Below are 18211 nucleotides of genomic sequence, written 5' to 3' on the forward strand. Positions count from 1 at the left end.
TTTGATTGGTTTAAATAAATGAACTCATAGAATATTTAGTAATTAAATCAAATCATTTTTAGTTCATATGACAAGAAAAGTTTGGCAAATTAATTGTTTTAAAAATTAATGATAACATAAAATTAGAAATGTCTTTAAAGTTGTCAACATACTTTCTTGCCTGGGTTTACCGGCTTACTGGTGAAGGTTTCTACATCCATGTAACTTTCTGTACTGCTTTCAAAGTCTTTTGATTATCACTTTGGTTAAATGAATGACCACTATTTTACAGTGTTCTCTGATTTTGCTTTGGTCATATGTTTTGAGCCCTTTAACATCTTTGACAAACCTCCCCCAAATTGAATTCTAACTTAAGCATCTTTAACCTAGAATTAATTATGAAAATTTCCAGTTGGGTCCCTGGAAAGATTCAAAATATATATCTCTCATCTTAGAAGGATATTAAATGATTAGACTCATTGGATAAATTGTATAAGAAACATGGTCCAATGATAAGTGACACTAGATCTTCTTTAGTTTCATTTATTGGTATGTTGTTGATATGAATGTTTCAAAAACATCATTTCTGTAAACATGTAAGTTTATAGAAGTTTAACATATTATCAGTCACAATTCTGGTTACTATCTGTCATAGATATAGTGAAGTTTCCTTATTGACTGTAAACTTTCATCAGATTTTTAAAATCTCTAAAAGTCATTTACAGTCAGATTCATGAAACAGACTCCAACAAATACTCTTACATACAGGTCTCTGATAACTTTAAGGACAATGGACTAAACAAAAATTTCCGGAACTCTGCTAAAGAAACTGGTGGATTCATGATACTACTAACGGAGATTAAGCAGAACAAATGTTGACTACATGACATTGAATACCTGATAAAATCATGTCTGTATGACTTTTATTTAAAACATTTTTGTTTGTCTACTTGAAATGTTTGTTTTCGAGATTTATTTATTACCAGAGCTTTGACTAAAATATCATATTTGAAAATATGCATACAATGTCTGACTTCAAGGGTCCCTAGGCTTAAAAAATTGAATAAAAACTCACTTTCTGTCAGAGCCAGCATCCTGAAAACTGTAAATAAAGCCCGAAGTCTGCCTTGGTTTGGCTTCCTAGCCTTAAGAAGTTATTAAACCTGAGGTTTCTATGTGATCAATACAGAGAAAAAAAAGTTATACTTCTAAAAAAAAACAGCTATAATACATTCATTATTTGACTGCAGCTCTGTATATTATTTTCTTAATTTTTCTGGGTTCTTCTCATCCAACTTGCTTACAAGAAATTATAAAAACGGAAACTTCTCTGTGCCTTAAGCCCTATAAGCTGAAACTTATATAATACCTATATAATACCTATAATACCTATATAATACCTATACCTATAAATGACAATACCTTTTGTCATTTAGACACTGTCTAGGCACCAACATCCACCCCAAACTTGGGAAGATGCCAGTGAGCTCCCTCCAGGGACTGACCTCATGATTAACTAATAAAGACACAGTGTTCACCAGTTTATGTCACCACAGTAATGCACAACAGTGGCCAACTATATTGTTATGCAATTGTCATGTTTAATAATTTGGAGCAATTATTGAATGATTAAATCTCAGCATATTTTATAATATATAGGTAATATAATATATAGGTATATTATAATATATAGGTAAATATAATATATAGGTAAACTTCAAGAAACAAGTCTGTGGGTAAGGTATGGGCCACACAGAAAGTTCACCAAACTATCTGATGCCATAGCCAGAGACACTGAAATGTAAACCAGAACAAGTTGAATTTCCCATTCTGTAAATGGCTTTTCCTAAGAGGTTGAAACAATACTCCATATAACAATTCTCACCACGTATGTCTGGACTTTTCAATATGTTCAGTTGATTATCTTTAAAATTAGTTACATGGTTTAAAGCTGTTATTCAAACTGGGCTTATTATTCCATTACGATTTTAAGCTTTGTTCTTATTGTCTGCCTAATCTTTGTAAATCTAGCTCTCTTCATAACATAATTTGGCTAAATACTTCAAGATAATTTCTGATGCCTGTGGAACAGATAAGATGGAACTTGATGCTGGAATCCAAACAGCTGTCCCCAGAGAACATGTTTCCATCTGTCCTCTTTGTTAACTGTAATGTGTTCTGGGTCCCTGACAGGTCCTCATACTTTCCCCTGACCTGGGACAGAGACCACCAGGACAGGTTTATCCTGGCACCTGTCAGGTGCCAAGGGACAGGGTTTGGCACTCAGTTTTGTACCATTTTCTGCACAATTCCCCATGTGCCGTTGTGGCACCCCGACATGACTGTGTGATCTCTGGGTTAGAAGCTATGTCCTAACAGTCAATTACATTCTTAAAGCCTTCATGGGTCACTTATCACCCTGTTGCTACAAAGCAGTGTTTTCAGGGTATATGTGCATGTGTCTGTTAGAGTGTGCGTGTCTGTGTTGGTGATTGTGTCTATGTGCATGTCTGAATGTTGGTTCGTGTCTATATGTGCATGTGTGTGTAGTGTGTATGTACATGAACGTGTGTGAGTGTCTGCGTGTGTGTGAGAGAGGCACACAAAAGTGAATGAGACACACACCGTGCTTTGAGGAGCTCCGACTGGAAGACAGGGCCATCCAGGATACAGGTGACTATGGCGGGAAGCAGACATGTGGTGGAGATGGGGTAGAAATCTGGGAAGGGGTGGGGAAAAGCTCCATGGAGTGAGGGGCCTCTGGGCTGAGTCTTAGAGGTGAAGCACATCTCACCTGGGCACAGTGCAGGGGGAGGGGCCTTCTGAGGACGGAACTGCTGGAGCAAGGCTCAGAGGGCAGGGCCAGGTGTGTCCAGGGTCAGGGAACTCCAGTTCGACTGGGTCTGCCTCTGGCTGTTCTCAGAGAGTCTCCTTTGATAGTGGGACATCTGATGTGCTCACGAGGCCCTGGCCACAGACAGAACCCTCCTCTGTGTCCAGAGGTTGGCTGGAGCCAGGAGGGGACATGGCTGCTTGGACTCCCCACAAGGCACACTGGGGGCCCAGGAGACTCAGCCGTGAGGTGTGATGGAAGATGGGGCGTGGATGTGCTCTGCTGCACCTATGTTCTCAGGGCAACCAGCCAAGCACTTCTCACCCCTCAAGCCAGGGGCCCCAATTGAAGTTTTTTGGGGAAGCCATGGCCTACAGCTGAGTGAGAAAACTGAAGCACAGACTCTGATAGGAGCACACACTGATTTTGTCAACCCATGCCAATTTATTTTCCCTCACCCCAGAAAGTTCAAGGCAGAATTTAGCATAAGCCGAGGTCCAGGCTCTGAAAGAAGTCCAGGTGTTTCCCTGTAGGAGCACGTCGTAAAACCAGCACACACTCCGGGCCCTAGATGCCCACTCCTTCCTACCAGGGGAACTCGTTCATGTTCTTGGTGAGAAGGCACCTCCTAGAGGTGGCCACCATGCAGCATCTGATGTGACTCAGTGCCCCTTAGGCCACTGTGTCGGCTGGGCCAGCTCCCTCCCATTCTCAAACTGCTGTTGGCCACCTGAAGGAGCAGGGACAGCTCCCACTCCAGGTCTTCAATCCTCTGAGCCAGGTGGACTCTCCTCACCTCCAGCTCCAGGGCCTGGTGGCTCTTCAGGGCCCAGGTTCCCAGCTTCTCTCCGGCTGGGCCACTCGTCTCCAGTGGGTGAAGTTTAGCTTCCTGCCACTCACAAGGGGAGATGCTGGGAGCCATCTGGGAATGACAGACGTACAAAACGGACAGGTGACCCCTGAATGCTCTCAGCTCATTCTACGCTGAGCCCTCTCTGTGGTCTTGGCCCTGACTTTTGTCATTTAGACACTGTCTAGGCACCAACATCCACCCCAAACTTGGGAAGATGCCAGTGAGCTCCCTCCAGGGACTGACCTCATGATTAACTAATAAAGACACAGTGTTCACCAGTTTATGTCACCACAGTAATGCACAACAGTGGCCAACTATATTGTTATGCAATTGTCATGTTTAATAATTTGGAGCAATTATTGAATGATTAAATCTCAGCATATTTTATAATCCCTCACCTAATCCTATTTTTCCCTTCCTTAAAACCAGGGATATTTGTATAGAATGTATTTTTAAGAATGATCACCTGTTACTTTATCCTCACCGTTTCATGCTCTTCTGATCCCTCAGTGCAGCTAAGGACATGTTCCTGCACCTACCTAGTCCCTCTGCTGTCAAGCTAACTTCACAGCTGCCCATTTGAGGTGGACGGAGGGTGGGTTCACAGAGGAACTGATCCCTCAGCTTAGCGCAAATGCTTTGGAGGAAGTCCAGATAAAGCTCAGGGCAAGAATGATGGGTGCGATGAGATGACAGGAAGCCAGCATCTGCATTTGGGTTTCATGAGGGGACCCACCTCGGGGGCTCAGGGACCCTGGAAGGCCATGAGAGACCCAGTTCCCGCAGCCTCACTGGGAAGGGCATCTGTGCCTTTCATGGCCAGTCCTTGGGCCCCATCTTGCCTTATCTGCTCACAAGAGAAATGTTCCCTCAGCTGTTGGTGAACACAGGTGCCCTTTCTTACCATTTTTGTACAAAGAGAGAGGTCAGTTTGACCAGGAAGAGTTGATATTCCAGATCTTCTGACATCAAGACCCAGACACTCACGATGTTCTACTGAAAGTCTTCATATTGAGGGAGCATCCTGACTTTCCCTGCTTTGTGTAAGAATGAGAAGAAAACCTGCCTTCAGACTCCTCCTTGGCCATGACTCTTGGGGTCACTATGGCAGAGGGTGTTCCCTGTCTGGGGAAGAGGGGATTCTGTGGTGTTTCAAGGTAGCCTGGCCCACACGCCCACACTGGGAAGGCGGATGTGAGAAGGTGCCCACCCATGCCGCTCCACCACCCAGGGTGCTTTGCTAAATTTAGCAATGCAGGGACAAGGCTGGGACAAGTGAGGCACTGGGCTTGGGTGTGAAAGTCCAGGAGTCCAGTGTCAAAAAAGAGGATTAAACATGACCCAATAGCAAAGTGGGGACAAGGCACACAGTAGAGATAAAATGACATAAAACTACCAGAAACTTCAAGTTAGGTTGAATAGTATGTTATGCAGTATGAAAACAATCCAACTGGTGAACTAACACCCAGAGACTGGCTGCCAGCTTTAGCAAATAAAGTTGACTTTCTTGGTTTATTTTTTCTATAGTTGTAAGCAAATAAAGTTATATTGAGCTCAGTGCAGACACAACTGCATGATCACTTCTGTCTTTCGTCTTCCTTTCCTCTCTATCCTCCCCTGGGTGTGCACCTCTAGAGACTGCAGCTAGGGCAGGGAACAGCCTGGCTGGAAGATGCATCTTGCAGAAAGCTCCTGGTCCCAGAGGTGTGTACTGTTAGTTAGACTGCATCTACAACAGCCATTGTTATTGCTTCTTTTTCATGCCCTTCCTCAATATTTTCAGGCTGTGAATTAATTTAGACAGTTTCAACCTAATCTGATGGTGTGAGCTTCACTGTCTCCAGCCCCAGCTCTAAGCCTTCCATTCATGAAACCAAACACACAACCTGACTTTGGCTGGTGGACATTCTGGTCAGAGCTGGCTATTGCAGGCCCAACACCTCTCTGTGGAAGGGGCCATGACTCCATGGGTCCCACCCCGCTGGACACCTTAGGAGCTGACATGCTAGTCTGCTGGGCTTACCACAAATGTGTTTCCTTCACCTGGGGGCAGTGGGTCTGGCTCATCCTCCTCTTTCTGGAGCTCCAGGGCTTGAGAAGAGAGCTGGAAGAACTCCTCATTCAGCTCATCCAAAGCATCTTCCACCTGCCATGTCTTTCTCTAGAAACGAGGAACATGTGGTCTTTATTACTTTCATTTGTATTCTAATTTCATTGAAAATTTCTTGTGCTCCTACTCCATGATATACGGCAGGGTGAGTGCAGGGCATATAGACCCAAAGTCAGGAGCTGTTCTCAGACAGCTGAGCATCTGAAGGCAAGGGGAGCCAGATCTCCAGCCCAGCATAGCAAAGTAGTAAAGATTATTGTGGAGAGATGCACCAGGCACTGCAGGAGCAAATGCAAGACACCTAGCCCAGGTAGGATGGTCAGGGAGAGCTTTCTGGAAGCGAGAATGTCTCAGCTGAATCTTAAAAGGTGGACAGGAGTTAGCTGGGTGGAGAGTGGGAGAAGAGCATTTTAGGCAAAGGGAGAAGCATGTGGGAAAACACAGATTTGAGAGAGTATAGGAAAGATTCATCTATTTGTCCATCTATCCATTTGTCCACCTATTCATTCATCCATCCATTTATCTATCCATCCATCGTTCCATCCATCCATCCATCCTTCCATTCATCCATCTAATCTTCCATAAATGAATTGAACGATCCCTCTACTCGTATATCCATCTATGCATCCACCCATTCAGCTATTTGTCCATCCATATATCCATCCATCTATCCACCCACCCACTTATTCTCTACCCATCTACCTACTCAGGCTTCTATCCATAAGTAAAAAAAGACTTACTATGAACCCAGTGTGTATCAAGACAGTGGTCAGTTATGGGACACTATTAGGGAACTTCCATGGAGTTTATAACCTATAAAGAAAGGGAGACATAGGTCAAGAAATTATGTGTGAGGAGGCTTACATGAGTGGATGTTTGTGTTCCAGTGGGGATTAATCAAAGTTCATTTGGCAGTAGCATAGAATTTGTCAGGAAAAGTGTCAAGAGATGATGCTGGAGAAATGAGGATAGCATGTTTTCTTACATTGTGGGGTCATCTAAAGGCCAATTTGGTAGAACCTTTCTTATGAATAGAACTTTCATTTCCTTGGGAGTGTCAATGTGCCCAGCTGAAAAATGACTTATCTCAGACTCTCCATAAGATAGAGACAATCATGTGCCTAATTTTGGCCAATAAGATGTAAAAGACAGCTGTAGAGGAGGTAGATTCTGGAAAATCTCTTTCAAAAGGGAAGCTGTTTAAGTTCCCCTTCTTACCTTCCTACTTTTCCAAAAAGCAGGTGTCCTGTAACCATGAATGACCATGAAGATAAAAGTAATGTGCTCAGGATCATGAAGCAGAAAGTTAGAGGGATACTGGAATTCATAGGACACTGTGGATGCTGATGGGTTCACTTTTGAATATATTAAACTTAAGGTATCTGTGGGGCATCCTACGAGCTAATGTAACCCCAATTGGTTGGTGAGTTCAGCTGTCATGGAAAGCCCATCTTTTGCTCCAAACAGGAAACGGAAGATACAATTTTAAAAAATGCAGAGCCATATTTGAAAGGGAACTCTCCAGATGCCAGAGCTGAAGAGACAAAGCAAAGGTTGGAAGGAGGTGAAGGCATGTGGTATGTGTACTTTCCTTCTTAGGGTCTGAGGAGTTAATTCCCACCTTGGACAGGCTTTGAGGCCGTGAGCACCATTTGTGGTCAGGGAGACTGGTCTAGGGCCACTTGAGAAAAGTCTACCAAGGAAGTGGTTGTCCCTTCTCTGAACTTGGATTAAAAACCTCAATCCATGCAGGGTGCGGTGGCTCATGCCTGTAATCCTAGCACTCTGGGAGGCTGAAGTGTGTGGATCGTTTGAGCTCAGGAGTTTGAGACCACTGTGAGCAAGAGCGAGACCCTGTCTCAATAAAAAATTAGAAAGGTATTATCTGGACAACTAAAAATATATATATATATAAAATTAGCCAGGCATGGTGGCACATGCCTGTAATCCCAGCTATTCGGGAGGCTGAGGCAGTAGGATCACTTGAGCCCAGGTTTGAGGTTGCTGTGAGCTATGCTGATGCCACGGCACTCTAGCCCAGGCAACAGAGTGAGACTCTGTCTCAAAAAAACAAAAAAACACCTCAATCCAGCCAGTGGACATGTCCCTGTCACTGCGTACATTTCTTGCTCAATGCTGTGGTTGGAACAGAATCAGTGTGAGAAACTGGAAGCACGAGTCTGTGCAGCACAGTACTCCACGGGAGGCCAGAACATACGGACAGGTCTGGAGACCACCAGCCCCGTGCAGTGGGAGTACAGACAAGCCCAGCTGCAGCATGGGGAAGTCTGCACAGAGGAAAATGGCCCTCAAAGTGGGCTCATAGTTGAAAGCACAAAACCTGCAAAGAAACCCAATGATGTGAGAGTGTCAGACAGAACAAAAATACACTCAAAACCAAAGGTGATGATGAAGTTTGAGCATGACTGTTGCATAATCATGTTTAAGTGTGAAGAAAGAGAAAAGGAGAAATAGAACCCACCAGACAGCAACAGAAATGCTGTGGAAAAAGAGAGAGACTCTACAAATGAAAAACCCAATGTGGCTGGTGGATTGCATCCAGACCCAGCTGCAATGAGTCTGTAGCCACTGCTGAGGAAATCACCTGGGACGGAGCGCTGAGAGGCTAACGGACAGGAGGCAGCAACTGCAACTACGGTGCTGCACTTTCTGTTGCCAGGTGGTGCTCGTGGCACACACACTTTTACACCTGTCTGTGCTGTGTGTGCATTTTGCCATCTTGTCGGCTGCTGAATCACCTTGCTGGAGACACTCAGTTTTCTGCACAGGGGGATGGGGTTTGTCATGTCTGCTCCCTGACACTCCCCGGCTCTTTCAACTTAAGGACAAGGGAGCTTGGGGCAACATCTTCCTCTGCCTCATTTGTTTCTTAACGAGGTCCGGCAGCATGATACAGAAGACAAAGCTCAGGTGGGGGTTTGCGACTCTCTTGGGTGAAGTGTCCTCCCCTCCCGCAGGCTCACTGTGCACACCTGAAGGATAAACACGGAGAGGAAGGTGTGTCATAGGGCCTCTGTGAGGATCGTAGGGCGTCTGGCTCCTGGGGGGCTTTCAATAAGCTGTTCCCTTCTGCCACACTTGGCACTTGGCACCGGTGTGGCCCTCCGCATATTTGGCAGAAGGAAAACTAATCACACTGTAGCTCCTGGAAAGAATGGTTACAATGGGTTGGGTACAGGCAGCTGAGTGAGAGCTTGGATGCACGGAGTGACTGTCTGAGGGACTGAGGATGCCAGGCTCCCGCAGACCACCTACCGGGCAGCGGGCGGCTGCGGCTGCCGCGGAGCCCAAGGCTGACAGTGTCCTGGCCTTGACTTTCAAGATTTTTCTCCTTTTTGCAAGACTTATGGGTAAAGTTCCTGTTAGGTTATATTTTTCCTGCAAACTACTTCTTTTCCAAAGTCTCATGTTAATGTCCCCTGAAGACAGCGCCTTTTACGCGACTATTGTGGCAGTGGTCGGTCCCCACGTGGTGCTGGCAATTTTTGTTTTCATCGTGTGGAAGGTGGGCTTGCCTCAGTGGCGGGAAAACAAAAACAAATAGAGCAGCTTTCTTACAAAGCTGCAAACCTGGGGGTGGGGGGAATACCTAAAGGGTTTTTTCTTTTTGCTCAACTTGTTTGTATAAAGCGTGCTTTTTTTTTTTTAAGGGGAAAGGTGGTTGGGGAGGGAAATTAAGTAGTTACTGTAGTTAAGACTAAAGTAAAAATGGGGGGGCGGGGAGGGCTGACATTTTTCGACAAGATGTTTTTGACTATCATATTTAGCTGATGTAAATATTAATGCCGAAATAGGAAACTAGGAAAAAGTAATACTGTAATTAGAAACAATAGAATTTATTTCATAGTAAAATATGTGTCGTGACGTAATTTTTATGACTTGGCTCAAGCAACAATTTTCAGACCTCATTGATGCTACTCACAGAGATGTGGATGTGCTGTTACTGCTTTCTACCTCTGCCTACTACGTGGCCTATGATGATGATGAAGTTGATAAAGTAAACCAATATCAACGACTAAGTCTAGAGGACCTGGAAAAAATAGAAATAGGTCCTGAACCCACTTTTTTTGGTAAGCCAAAGTTCTCCTGCACGCGATTGCATTACAGATACAAAGAAGCAAGTGGTCATTTCCACACACTGAGAGCTGTGATGCGAAATCCAGAAGAGGATGGAAAAGGTACCCTTCAGTGCCTTGCAGAGATGCTGCAGATCACCAAGCAAGCCATGGGATTGGAGGTACCTATAATTGAGAAAAAACTTGGGAGGAAGAGCAGTAAACCTCACGAAGACATCATTGGTATCAGATCTCAAAACCAAGGCTCTTTGGCCCAGGGAAAAAAATTTTTAATGAGCAAATTTTCATCTCTAAATCAAAAAGTGAAGCAAACCAAATCCAATGTAAATATTGTCAACCTACAAAAGCTAGGAAACTTCACAAAACCTGAAATGAAAGTTAACTTTCTAAAACCAAACTTAAAAGTAAATCTTTGGAAATCAGACAATAGTCTTGAAACCATGGAAAACACAGGAGTGATGGACAATAAGGTCCAGGCAGAGTCTGATGGGGACGTATCTTTAGATAATGACTCATACCACTCTGATGAATTCCTTACCAATTCCAAGTCTGATGAAGACAGGCAGCTAGTTAATTCTTAAGAAGCGTAGGGCCGATAGATTACGTTCTTCCTAGCTGTGGTATTATTGCTTCAGCACCTCGATTAGGTGGTCGATCCCAGTCTATTAGCAGCAATGCTATTAGCATCCATGCTCCTTCAGAGATTACTGTTGTTCATGGGAGTGGGCTTGGAAAAGGCCAGGAGTCTCCTTTGACAAAAAGTCCTTCCGCTGACAACATACACATATTGATTAGCTTTGCCAAGCCTGTGGATATTTACTGCCACAGATTTGTGCAAGATGCACAAAACAAAATGACCCAGCTGTGAGTCCAGATCTGTGTCTTAGCAGGCTAGTGAGGAAGGGAATCAAATGACCAATCAGGTTTCCAATGAAGAAACACAATCTGAATCAACACAACAGACACCTTCCCGACCATCTCAATTAGATGTGTCTTTTTCTGCAACAGGTCCACAGTTTTTGTCAGTTGAACCAGTACATTCAGTCATATCTCAAAAGACCCCCAGCTCCAGTTCCAGTATGCTTGAACTTGAGACAAGGCTTCATGTAACAACTCCTTCAGAGAGCAGTAGCAGAGCAGTCTCTCCTTTTGCAAAGATTCGAAGTTCCATGGTCCAGGTTGCTAATATTACCCAAGCTGGATTAACCCAGGGGATAAACTTTGCAGTGGCAAAAGTTCAAAAGAGTCCTGCAGAACCTGAAATGGTTAATGAAGTCCAGCAAAATGAACTTAAAAATATGTTTACACAATGCCAGACACGTATAATTCAGATTTAGTTTTTAGCCACAAAGAATCCTTCCATGGTTTCTATTTAAAAATTCAAAAAGTTTTCACATATTAGGGTATTTAAAATTATACTGTCTGAATCTAAGGGTCACAAATTTGTTTTGGGGGGAAGGGTTTTAAAAGGTGTTCGTACCTGAGCAGATTTCCAGATTTGAGAGCAAGGACTACAGGAATACATCACTGTGGAATGGGTAGACCTGAGTAGCTTCTACACTACAGAGCACTTTGCTCACTTGAAAGTAATTCAGGAACAGGTCGCTTTGGGATATAACCTGAACCTTTGTTGGAGTGGGGTGAGTGGAGTATATGAAGTAGACACATAAAGGATGGACATGGACAGACTTAAGGGAATTGTGTTTTTCATAATTTGTTCTGTTTATTAGTTCATTCCTGTGTCTTACCTCTACAGGGTAAATTGTACACTTAAGTTTTTTGTGACTTTAAAGTGTTAACTAGTACGGAGAAGTATTTGAATATAAAAAGCTGTTTTAGTTTTGATGGCTTAACCATTCCCTGATTGATTGAGGGTTGACACTAAAGTCAAGAAATGTATTTTCATTTGCTCCTAATTTCCCCCATATTCTACCTTTTACAAATTTAAAATATTCTGCTGCCTATATGTCCAAAAATCTAGGAGCATTAGACTTGTCATAAATCTGATAGGAATGTGAATACTAGCATCTATTAAATTCCATTTTGCTCTGGTTTTAGAAATATAAGAAGGTACATATGTTGGCTACTGGAAATTCTAGAAGTCTTAAAAAGTTTTAACTTTTCCCAGTGGGGCATTCCTCAACATACTGTCTACAGACTCTACAACTACTGAAAATTTGGTCTGGAGCACAATTGTGCTAAAACCAGTTTTATGACTATAACCCTGACCACACAGAACAAGGGCCACCTCTGTAACCCACGTAGTAGGAAAGTTGGAGTATTTCAACAAGTACCGGTTTGTCTGGTGTCTTTAGAGCCTTACTATGTTGAAGTGATTCTCAGCTGAACATTTATGTCTGCTGTAACTCTGATAAGCATTCCACTTTTGTTATTTATTAGTGGTGTCTTTTTTTTGAAGTGTCATATCTTGTGACTATTAAAGTACCATTGTAATTTAAAGTGACAGTGTATGTTAGAATTCCTTGCATAATAAAGATGTGGATTTGATTTTAAATCAAAAAAAAAAAAAAAAGAATGTTTACAATGGTCACAACCCATCTGGACATCAGTGGCTTCCCTGTCATCCTGCTCCGTTCTGTCCGAGACAGTCACTGTGTCTGCCTCTTAGTCCTCACAAAGAGAGAAAGGGAAGAATGTCCTCCCCCTATCATTCCTCCCACTGAGGTACATGAGAAAATAATTTCAGGGAAATCTGTAGGCACTGCTATGCCTCCAGGAGCCAGGATGCTTGTTTTCAGTGTGTAGGCAAAGCGTAAAGTTCTGAGGCTGCCCTTTTGACAAAAAACAGGTTTCATAGGTTTCCTTCCCTTTTATATCAGGTAAGCCCTACAGTCTTTTCATTAAAAAAGAAAATGAAAAACAAAAATATGCCAGAACAAAAAACTCCTAACTTTTTATTATTATTATTATTATTTCTTGAGACAGGATCTTGCTCTGTTGCCCCGGGTAGAGTGCAGTAGCATCATCATAGCTCTCTGCAACCTCAAACTCCTGAGCTCAAGTGATCCTCATGCCTCAGCCTTCCAAATAGCGGGGACTACAGGCGTGCAGCACCACACCCAGCTAATTTTTATATTTTTGGAGAGGTGAGGTTTCCCTCTTTCTCAGGCTGGCCTTATACTCCTTGCCTCAAGTGATCCTCACACCCCGACCTCTTAAAGTGCTAGGATTACAGGCATGAGCTGCTGCACTCGGCCATACTTAACTTTTGTTTTCTAATTTTTAAAAGGTAACACCTGCTCAATGTAGGCTAGTAGTAGTACAGATATGTACTAAACATAATATTTAAACATGGAAACAAGTACATAATGTCAGCCATAGCCCACTGAGGTAAGTCACACTCATGGCCCCTTTCTGGGCCTGTGCCCTTGCCCTGCACTGCTGGGGTCCTCCTGCCGTGGGGAGGGCTTTCTTCTCACCCCTTGGTGCTGGGCTGCACCACCTGACTTGCTGTGGCCATTAGGATGAGGTGGGAGTCACGATGTGCCAACTCTGAGCTGGGCCTCAAGCGGCCTTCTGTGCTTCTGCGCTTGCCATGAGCAGGACATGAGATGGCCAGCCTGCTGCTCAGGGGGGAGAGGTCCTGGCGCACACTTTCTCCAGCTGAAGTGCCCTGGGCGAGGCCAGTCAGGAGCTGCATCCTGGCCAGAGTCGACTGAGACCAGAGGAGCTGAAACCCCCACAGGCAGGAGAAATACACAGTCTGCTATTTGCTCCTGAGGGTTTGTGTTGTTTATCCTGCAGCAAAAACCAACTGACATACCCATTAACCATGTGGACATTTCAGACCTCCTTTCAGCTTCTCTCCTTTCCCTCAAGCTACTCTCTGTACTGCTTTTATGGCATTGTCTCTCTCTCCCTCGCTCCCACCCACCTCTCTCCCCTTCTCTCTCTCCTTCTCTCCCTCCCGCTTTTCCTCTCTCTCTACCCTCCATTTCTCCCTTTTCTCTTTTTTATGAATATATAATACATACATTAATTTTTGAACTCATTCCGTATATGCAATTCTCTATTTTCATCTTTTATTTTAATAACATTAAAAATTCTCTATAAGCTTATTTTCAGTAAGGGCATTACTGTTTTATTACAGGGCTCTCCCATAACTCAGGTAACTCTCATATTATTGGAAATTTCAGCCATCTCCATTCATTTTAATATTATAAAAATTACAATGAATGTGTTTTGTCATGTTTGCCTATATTTTAAAATGATTTCCCTGAGAGAGATTCTTAGAATTGGAGTGAGTAAAAAATGAATGAATATTGTAGAGAGTTTTGATACAAATTGCTAGGTTGCTTTCCAGGAAGGTTTTAATTTCTCACCCTTGAAGGAATCCAAAATATTTATTTCACCCTCAAATATGCTTGTTTGACTTAATCTGAGAGGGCTGTCTGGAGGGCCTGCAAATGGAAGTAGCTGTACAAAGCTGTCTTTTGTGCAAGAGATTTGCATCTTTAGAGACAATCTGCACTGATTTAGCCAGGCTTTCTTTCTGAGGTCTTTCCTTTTCCAGATCTAGGAAAGATTAACTGAGCCTGACATCTTTAAAGAACAGAAAGAAATATGTACTGCGTATTCTCTCTGAGGGCAGCTTCCTGTGAGGAAACTAAATTGTTAAATAATGAAGAATACAAAAGTTGTTAAAATTGGTTCTTGATCAATTGTGGTTCAAATCCTCCACTAATACTGGGAAAGTTGTCTTGGCTGTCCCAGCTAGAATTGAAGTAGATCCACCAAAACCTCTTCTGAATCTTAAACAATACCTTGTAAGATTGGAGGCCTTGGAAGGTATAAAGACCTACAATTTTAGATTATATAAAAAGAGGCTTGATTATTCCTTATATAAGCCAATGTAACGCTGCAATCTTTCCCATAAGAAAAACAAATAGTAGAGGTTGGACATCTGTACAGGATTTGGGAGCAATCCATAACATAGACATTCCTCAACATCCAGTTGTACCAAACCCCCATAAGCTACTGACTGCCATCCCAACTTAAGGTGATTTCTTCGCTGTAATACATATATATAGTGTATTCTTTACCATTCCTCTAGATAAAGACATTCAATTTCTCTTCATCTTCACTTGGGAAGACGGACAATGTATGTGGATAGTTGTGACTCAGGGATATACTGAGAGTCTCACTTCTTTCAGATGTCAACTTTCCTGAGAAATCCACTTTATACAGCATGTAGGTAATTAAATTCTCAAAAACCTGTAAGATATTTAGGTCACTTAATGCCAAACAAAGGAAGACCTTTTCAAAGTCAATCTGGATATAAAGGGAACATTGGCCTTCCCTACCCCAAAACTAAGAAACAACTGAGAGGACTTCTGGGGGGGGGGGGCGGCGGGTAGGATACTTCAGAATTTGGATTCCAAACTTCTCCTTAAAAGGCCAACCTTTAGGAAAAAAACTCAGTATGTCAAAGGATACCTGCATTTGTATGCTTATTGCAGTGCTATTAATAATAGCAAAAATATAGAATTCAACCTAAGTCATCATAAGTTAACTAATGGATAAAGAAAATGTGGTATATAAACACAATGGGATACTATTCAGCCTTAAAAACAATAAAATCATGTAATTTGTAATGACATGGATGGAACGGGAGGTTGTTACATTAAGAGAAATAACCCAGGCACAGAAAGTCAAATTCCTCATGTTCTCACTCATATGTGGAAACTAAAAAACTTGATCACATGGAGATAGAAAATAGAATGTTAGATACCAGACGCTGGGTATGGTGTTAGGGTAGGAGGGGGAAATGAAGAGAGGTCAGTGAATGGGTACAAACTCACAGTTAGATGGAAGAAATGAGTTCTATTGTTCAATAGAATAAGGGGTGACTAGCGAGAATAGATTGTATATTTCAAAGTAGCTAGAAAAGAGGACTTGAAATGTTCCCCAAAACATAGAAATGACTCAAGCTGATGAATACCCCAGTACCTGACTTGATATATATTTTTTCTAGGCATGTAAAAGCACTTTCACATACCCCATATATATTAAAACATTATGCATCAGTAGAAGAAAAAAACCTTCAACCTTTATATACTCTTTTAAAACAAGATAAGCCAGACCCTCTGGAATGAACAGAAGAAAACCAGTTAACAATAAATATATATGTAACAAAACAGGTGCACATTATACAAATGTATCTAAAACAAAATCTTCAGGTACAGATAAAAAGATCCCCTTTATTTCTGAAGGGCTAAAAGTTGGCAGAAGATTCCAATCCACAAAAAAATTAAAAATAAATCAATAGAAATGAAGAAATTATTTCTGTCTCTCAAAGAGTCGTATTACTGCTCTTCCCAGGAATTATATCATTAATAGTAAATTTTTACTAGGACTTTCAAAGCATATATGCTAATTTCAGAAATCACAGTTAAGAAAAAGGAAAAAAATTCACTTATACTACAAATGCCCAGATATATCAAATTGTATCACATTTTGTACAATTTTCAGCTAACACATGACCACAATGTGTTTGTGTATATGTATAATCAAAATAATTTTTATTCTTACTTGATATACCTAAATATTCTTTACCTGTCAGCATACATACATATGTATGCCACCTTCTATGGTCACATATTATTCCATCCTATGGACACAAAATAAAATCCATCTTATGTGTTCCTCCTAATACATTATTATTTTAGGAAGTGCTGAGAAGAACATATTGTATGATCTCTGTTTCTTGAAGATATTTTAGTACAATGGAATTCATGTATACAGGGCATAAATATTTTGTAAATGTGTAGTTACAGTGGCCTCCTTAGTGCAGTAGGCAGCGTGTCAGTGTCATTAAGTTCAGTTACCACCAAGTTGTTTATTTGAAAAGAAATCAGCAACATAATCTATAAGCACCAGTATAACTATTTTCAATTTTTAATATTAGTATTTAATATCTTCATTCTTATAAACTTTGTGGCTAGATTAACAGTATCTCATTCCTCTTTTAACTTAAAATCTTTCTCTTAGCTAGGACACTATTTTTCCCTATGTGTGTAGGTCACTTGTAGATCTGCAAAAAATGTACTTTGCCCAATTTTAAATTACCAGTTTTTTTTTCTTGTTGGATTTGTCATCATTATCAAGTTCTAAATTTTTTCCTACATTTGGGTGTTTCTGGATTTTCTATTCTGTTCCATTCATTTATCTGTCTCTGCAACTGTTAATAAATGATTAATTTGTGGAAATTAATAGCACATTTTGAAATCTAGAAGAGCAAGCCTTCTTCACTCCATTGCAAAACACAGTAAAAGAGAGATACCAGGTGTAACTCAAAATTTTGAAAACCTTAATACTTTTATTTGGCTTATGTAAAATTGATAAATATAGAAGGAGCTCATATTTTCAGAAAAATGAGTCTTCCTGTTGAAGACTATGGTACCATATACCCACTTCAAAGTTTCCTTCTAAGTTCCCTGAGTAAAAGACATAGTCACATAGATGTACATTGATATAAAATGGATACTGAATTTTATGCAAAGATGTTTTGGCCCAGAATTGGATACATTATGTAAATTATTACTCTCATTATGTACCTTTCTATAATGTATATAACAATGTTTTAAAATGTGTACATTAAAAATAAAACACTGTATATACTTGTGTTAGTTAAATAGCTAAAATTGGCAATAAAGTGTTCTAGAAGGGCAATCATGAGTGGACGGGGAACCAGCTTAAGTTTTGTTTTTGTGTTGCTGCCCATGAAGATGGCCCTGGCGCTGGACGCCTAGAAGGTTTCCACGTCCCAGGTGCTGCGGAGCCCGCAGGGAGGACAGCCTGGGGCCCTGGCTGACAGCAGTCCGGGCTCCCGCCAGTCTGGGAAGGACGTTTCCCCCACACCCGCCTGGCACCCAGGCCCAGGATGGCCATCCCATTACCTGTTCTTTCTATCTCTGGCATCCAAGGCCTTTTTCTTCAGTGAAAGGATCCGCTCCACTTTCACTACGTCACCAGCGCTGGCAGCTTGGTGAATTTTGCTGAGATCTTTTTCCCGGATGTGGCACCATGGCTGTCGGAAGGCGCTGTCACCAGTCTCGCCTTCCAGGCCCACCCTGGTCTTGCCATGGTTGCTGGAGGGGCCGGAGGGCAGCCCAACCTTGTTTCTCCCGAAGCAAAAGATCTTCCTCATGGTGGTGGCTTCAGGCTTCGCAGGAACCTCAGCTCACCCCCACCTCCCACCCCACCCCCTTGTTTATTCCCCACCTGGGGAGCCCAGTACAATCAAGCCAACCCGATCTGACCACGACCTCCAAGGAAAATCTCGGTTTCTAATGACTGACAGGAATAAACTGCCAGGA

At 42.1% G+C, this 18211-nt stretch overlaps 1 protein-coding gene and 1 long non-coding RNA gene across 4 annotated transcripts; one reads left to right on the forward strand and one right to left on the reverse strand.

Moving 5' to 3' along the window:
* Nucleotides 1–3242: 3242 nt before the first annotated feature.
* LOC123622317 lies at nt 3243–18047 on the reverse strand. 3 transcript variants are annotated; one of them, XR_006729461.1, is made up of 4 exons: nt 17792–18047; nt 6516–6588; nt 5689–5826; nt 3243–3734 (listed from the first exon to the last, which is right to left on the reverse strand). It is a non-coding gene; the product is annotated as an uncharacterized LOC123622317 (long non-coding RNA). The 3 variants fall into 3 exon arrangements; XR_006729462.1 differs by lacking the exon at nt 17792–18047 and adding an exon at nt 8769–8794; XR_006729460.1 differs by lacking the exon at nt 17792–18047 and adding an exon at nt 8381–8478.
* LOC123622316 (phosphatidylinositide phosphatase SAC2-like) lies at nt 9650–11627 on the forward strand. The gene is given in 3 exon segments (XM_045528553.1): nt 9650–10445; nt 10448–10736; nt 10738–11627. Coding segments are annotated over 3 exon segments (1557 nt in total). The 3' UTR covers nt 11210–11627.
* Nucleotides 18048–18211: the final 164 nt, after the last annotated feature.

The sequence above is a fragment of the Lemur catta genome, chromosome 17 (genome assembly GCF_020740605.2).
Source record: "Lemur catta isolate mLemCat1 chromosome 17, mLemCat1.pri, whole genome shotgun sequence".
Lineage (NCBI taxonomy): Eukaryota > Metazoa > Chordata > Mammalia > Primates > Lemuridae > Lemur > Lemur catta.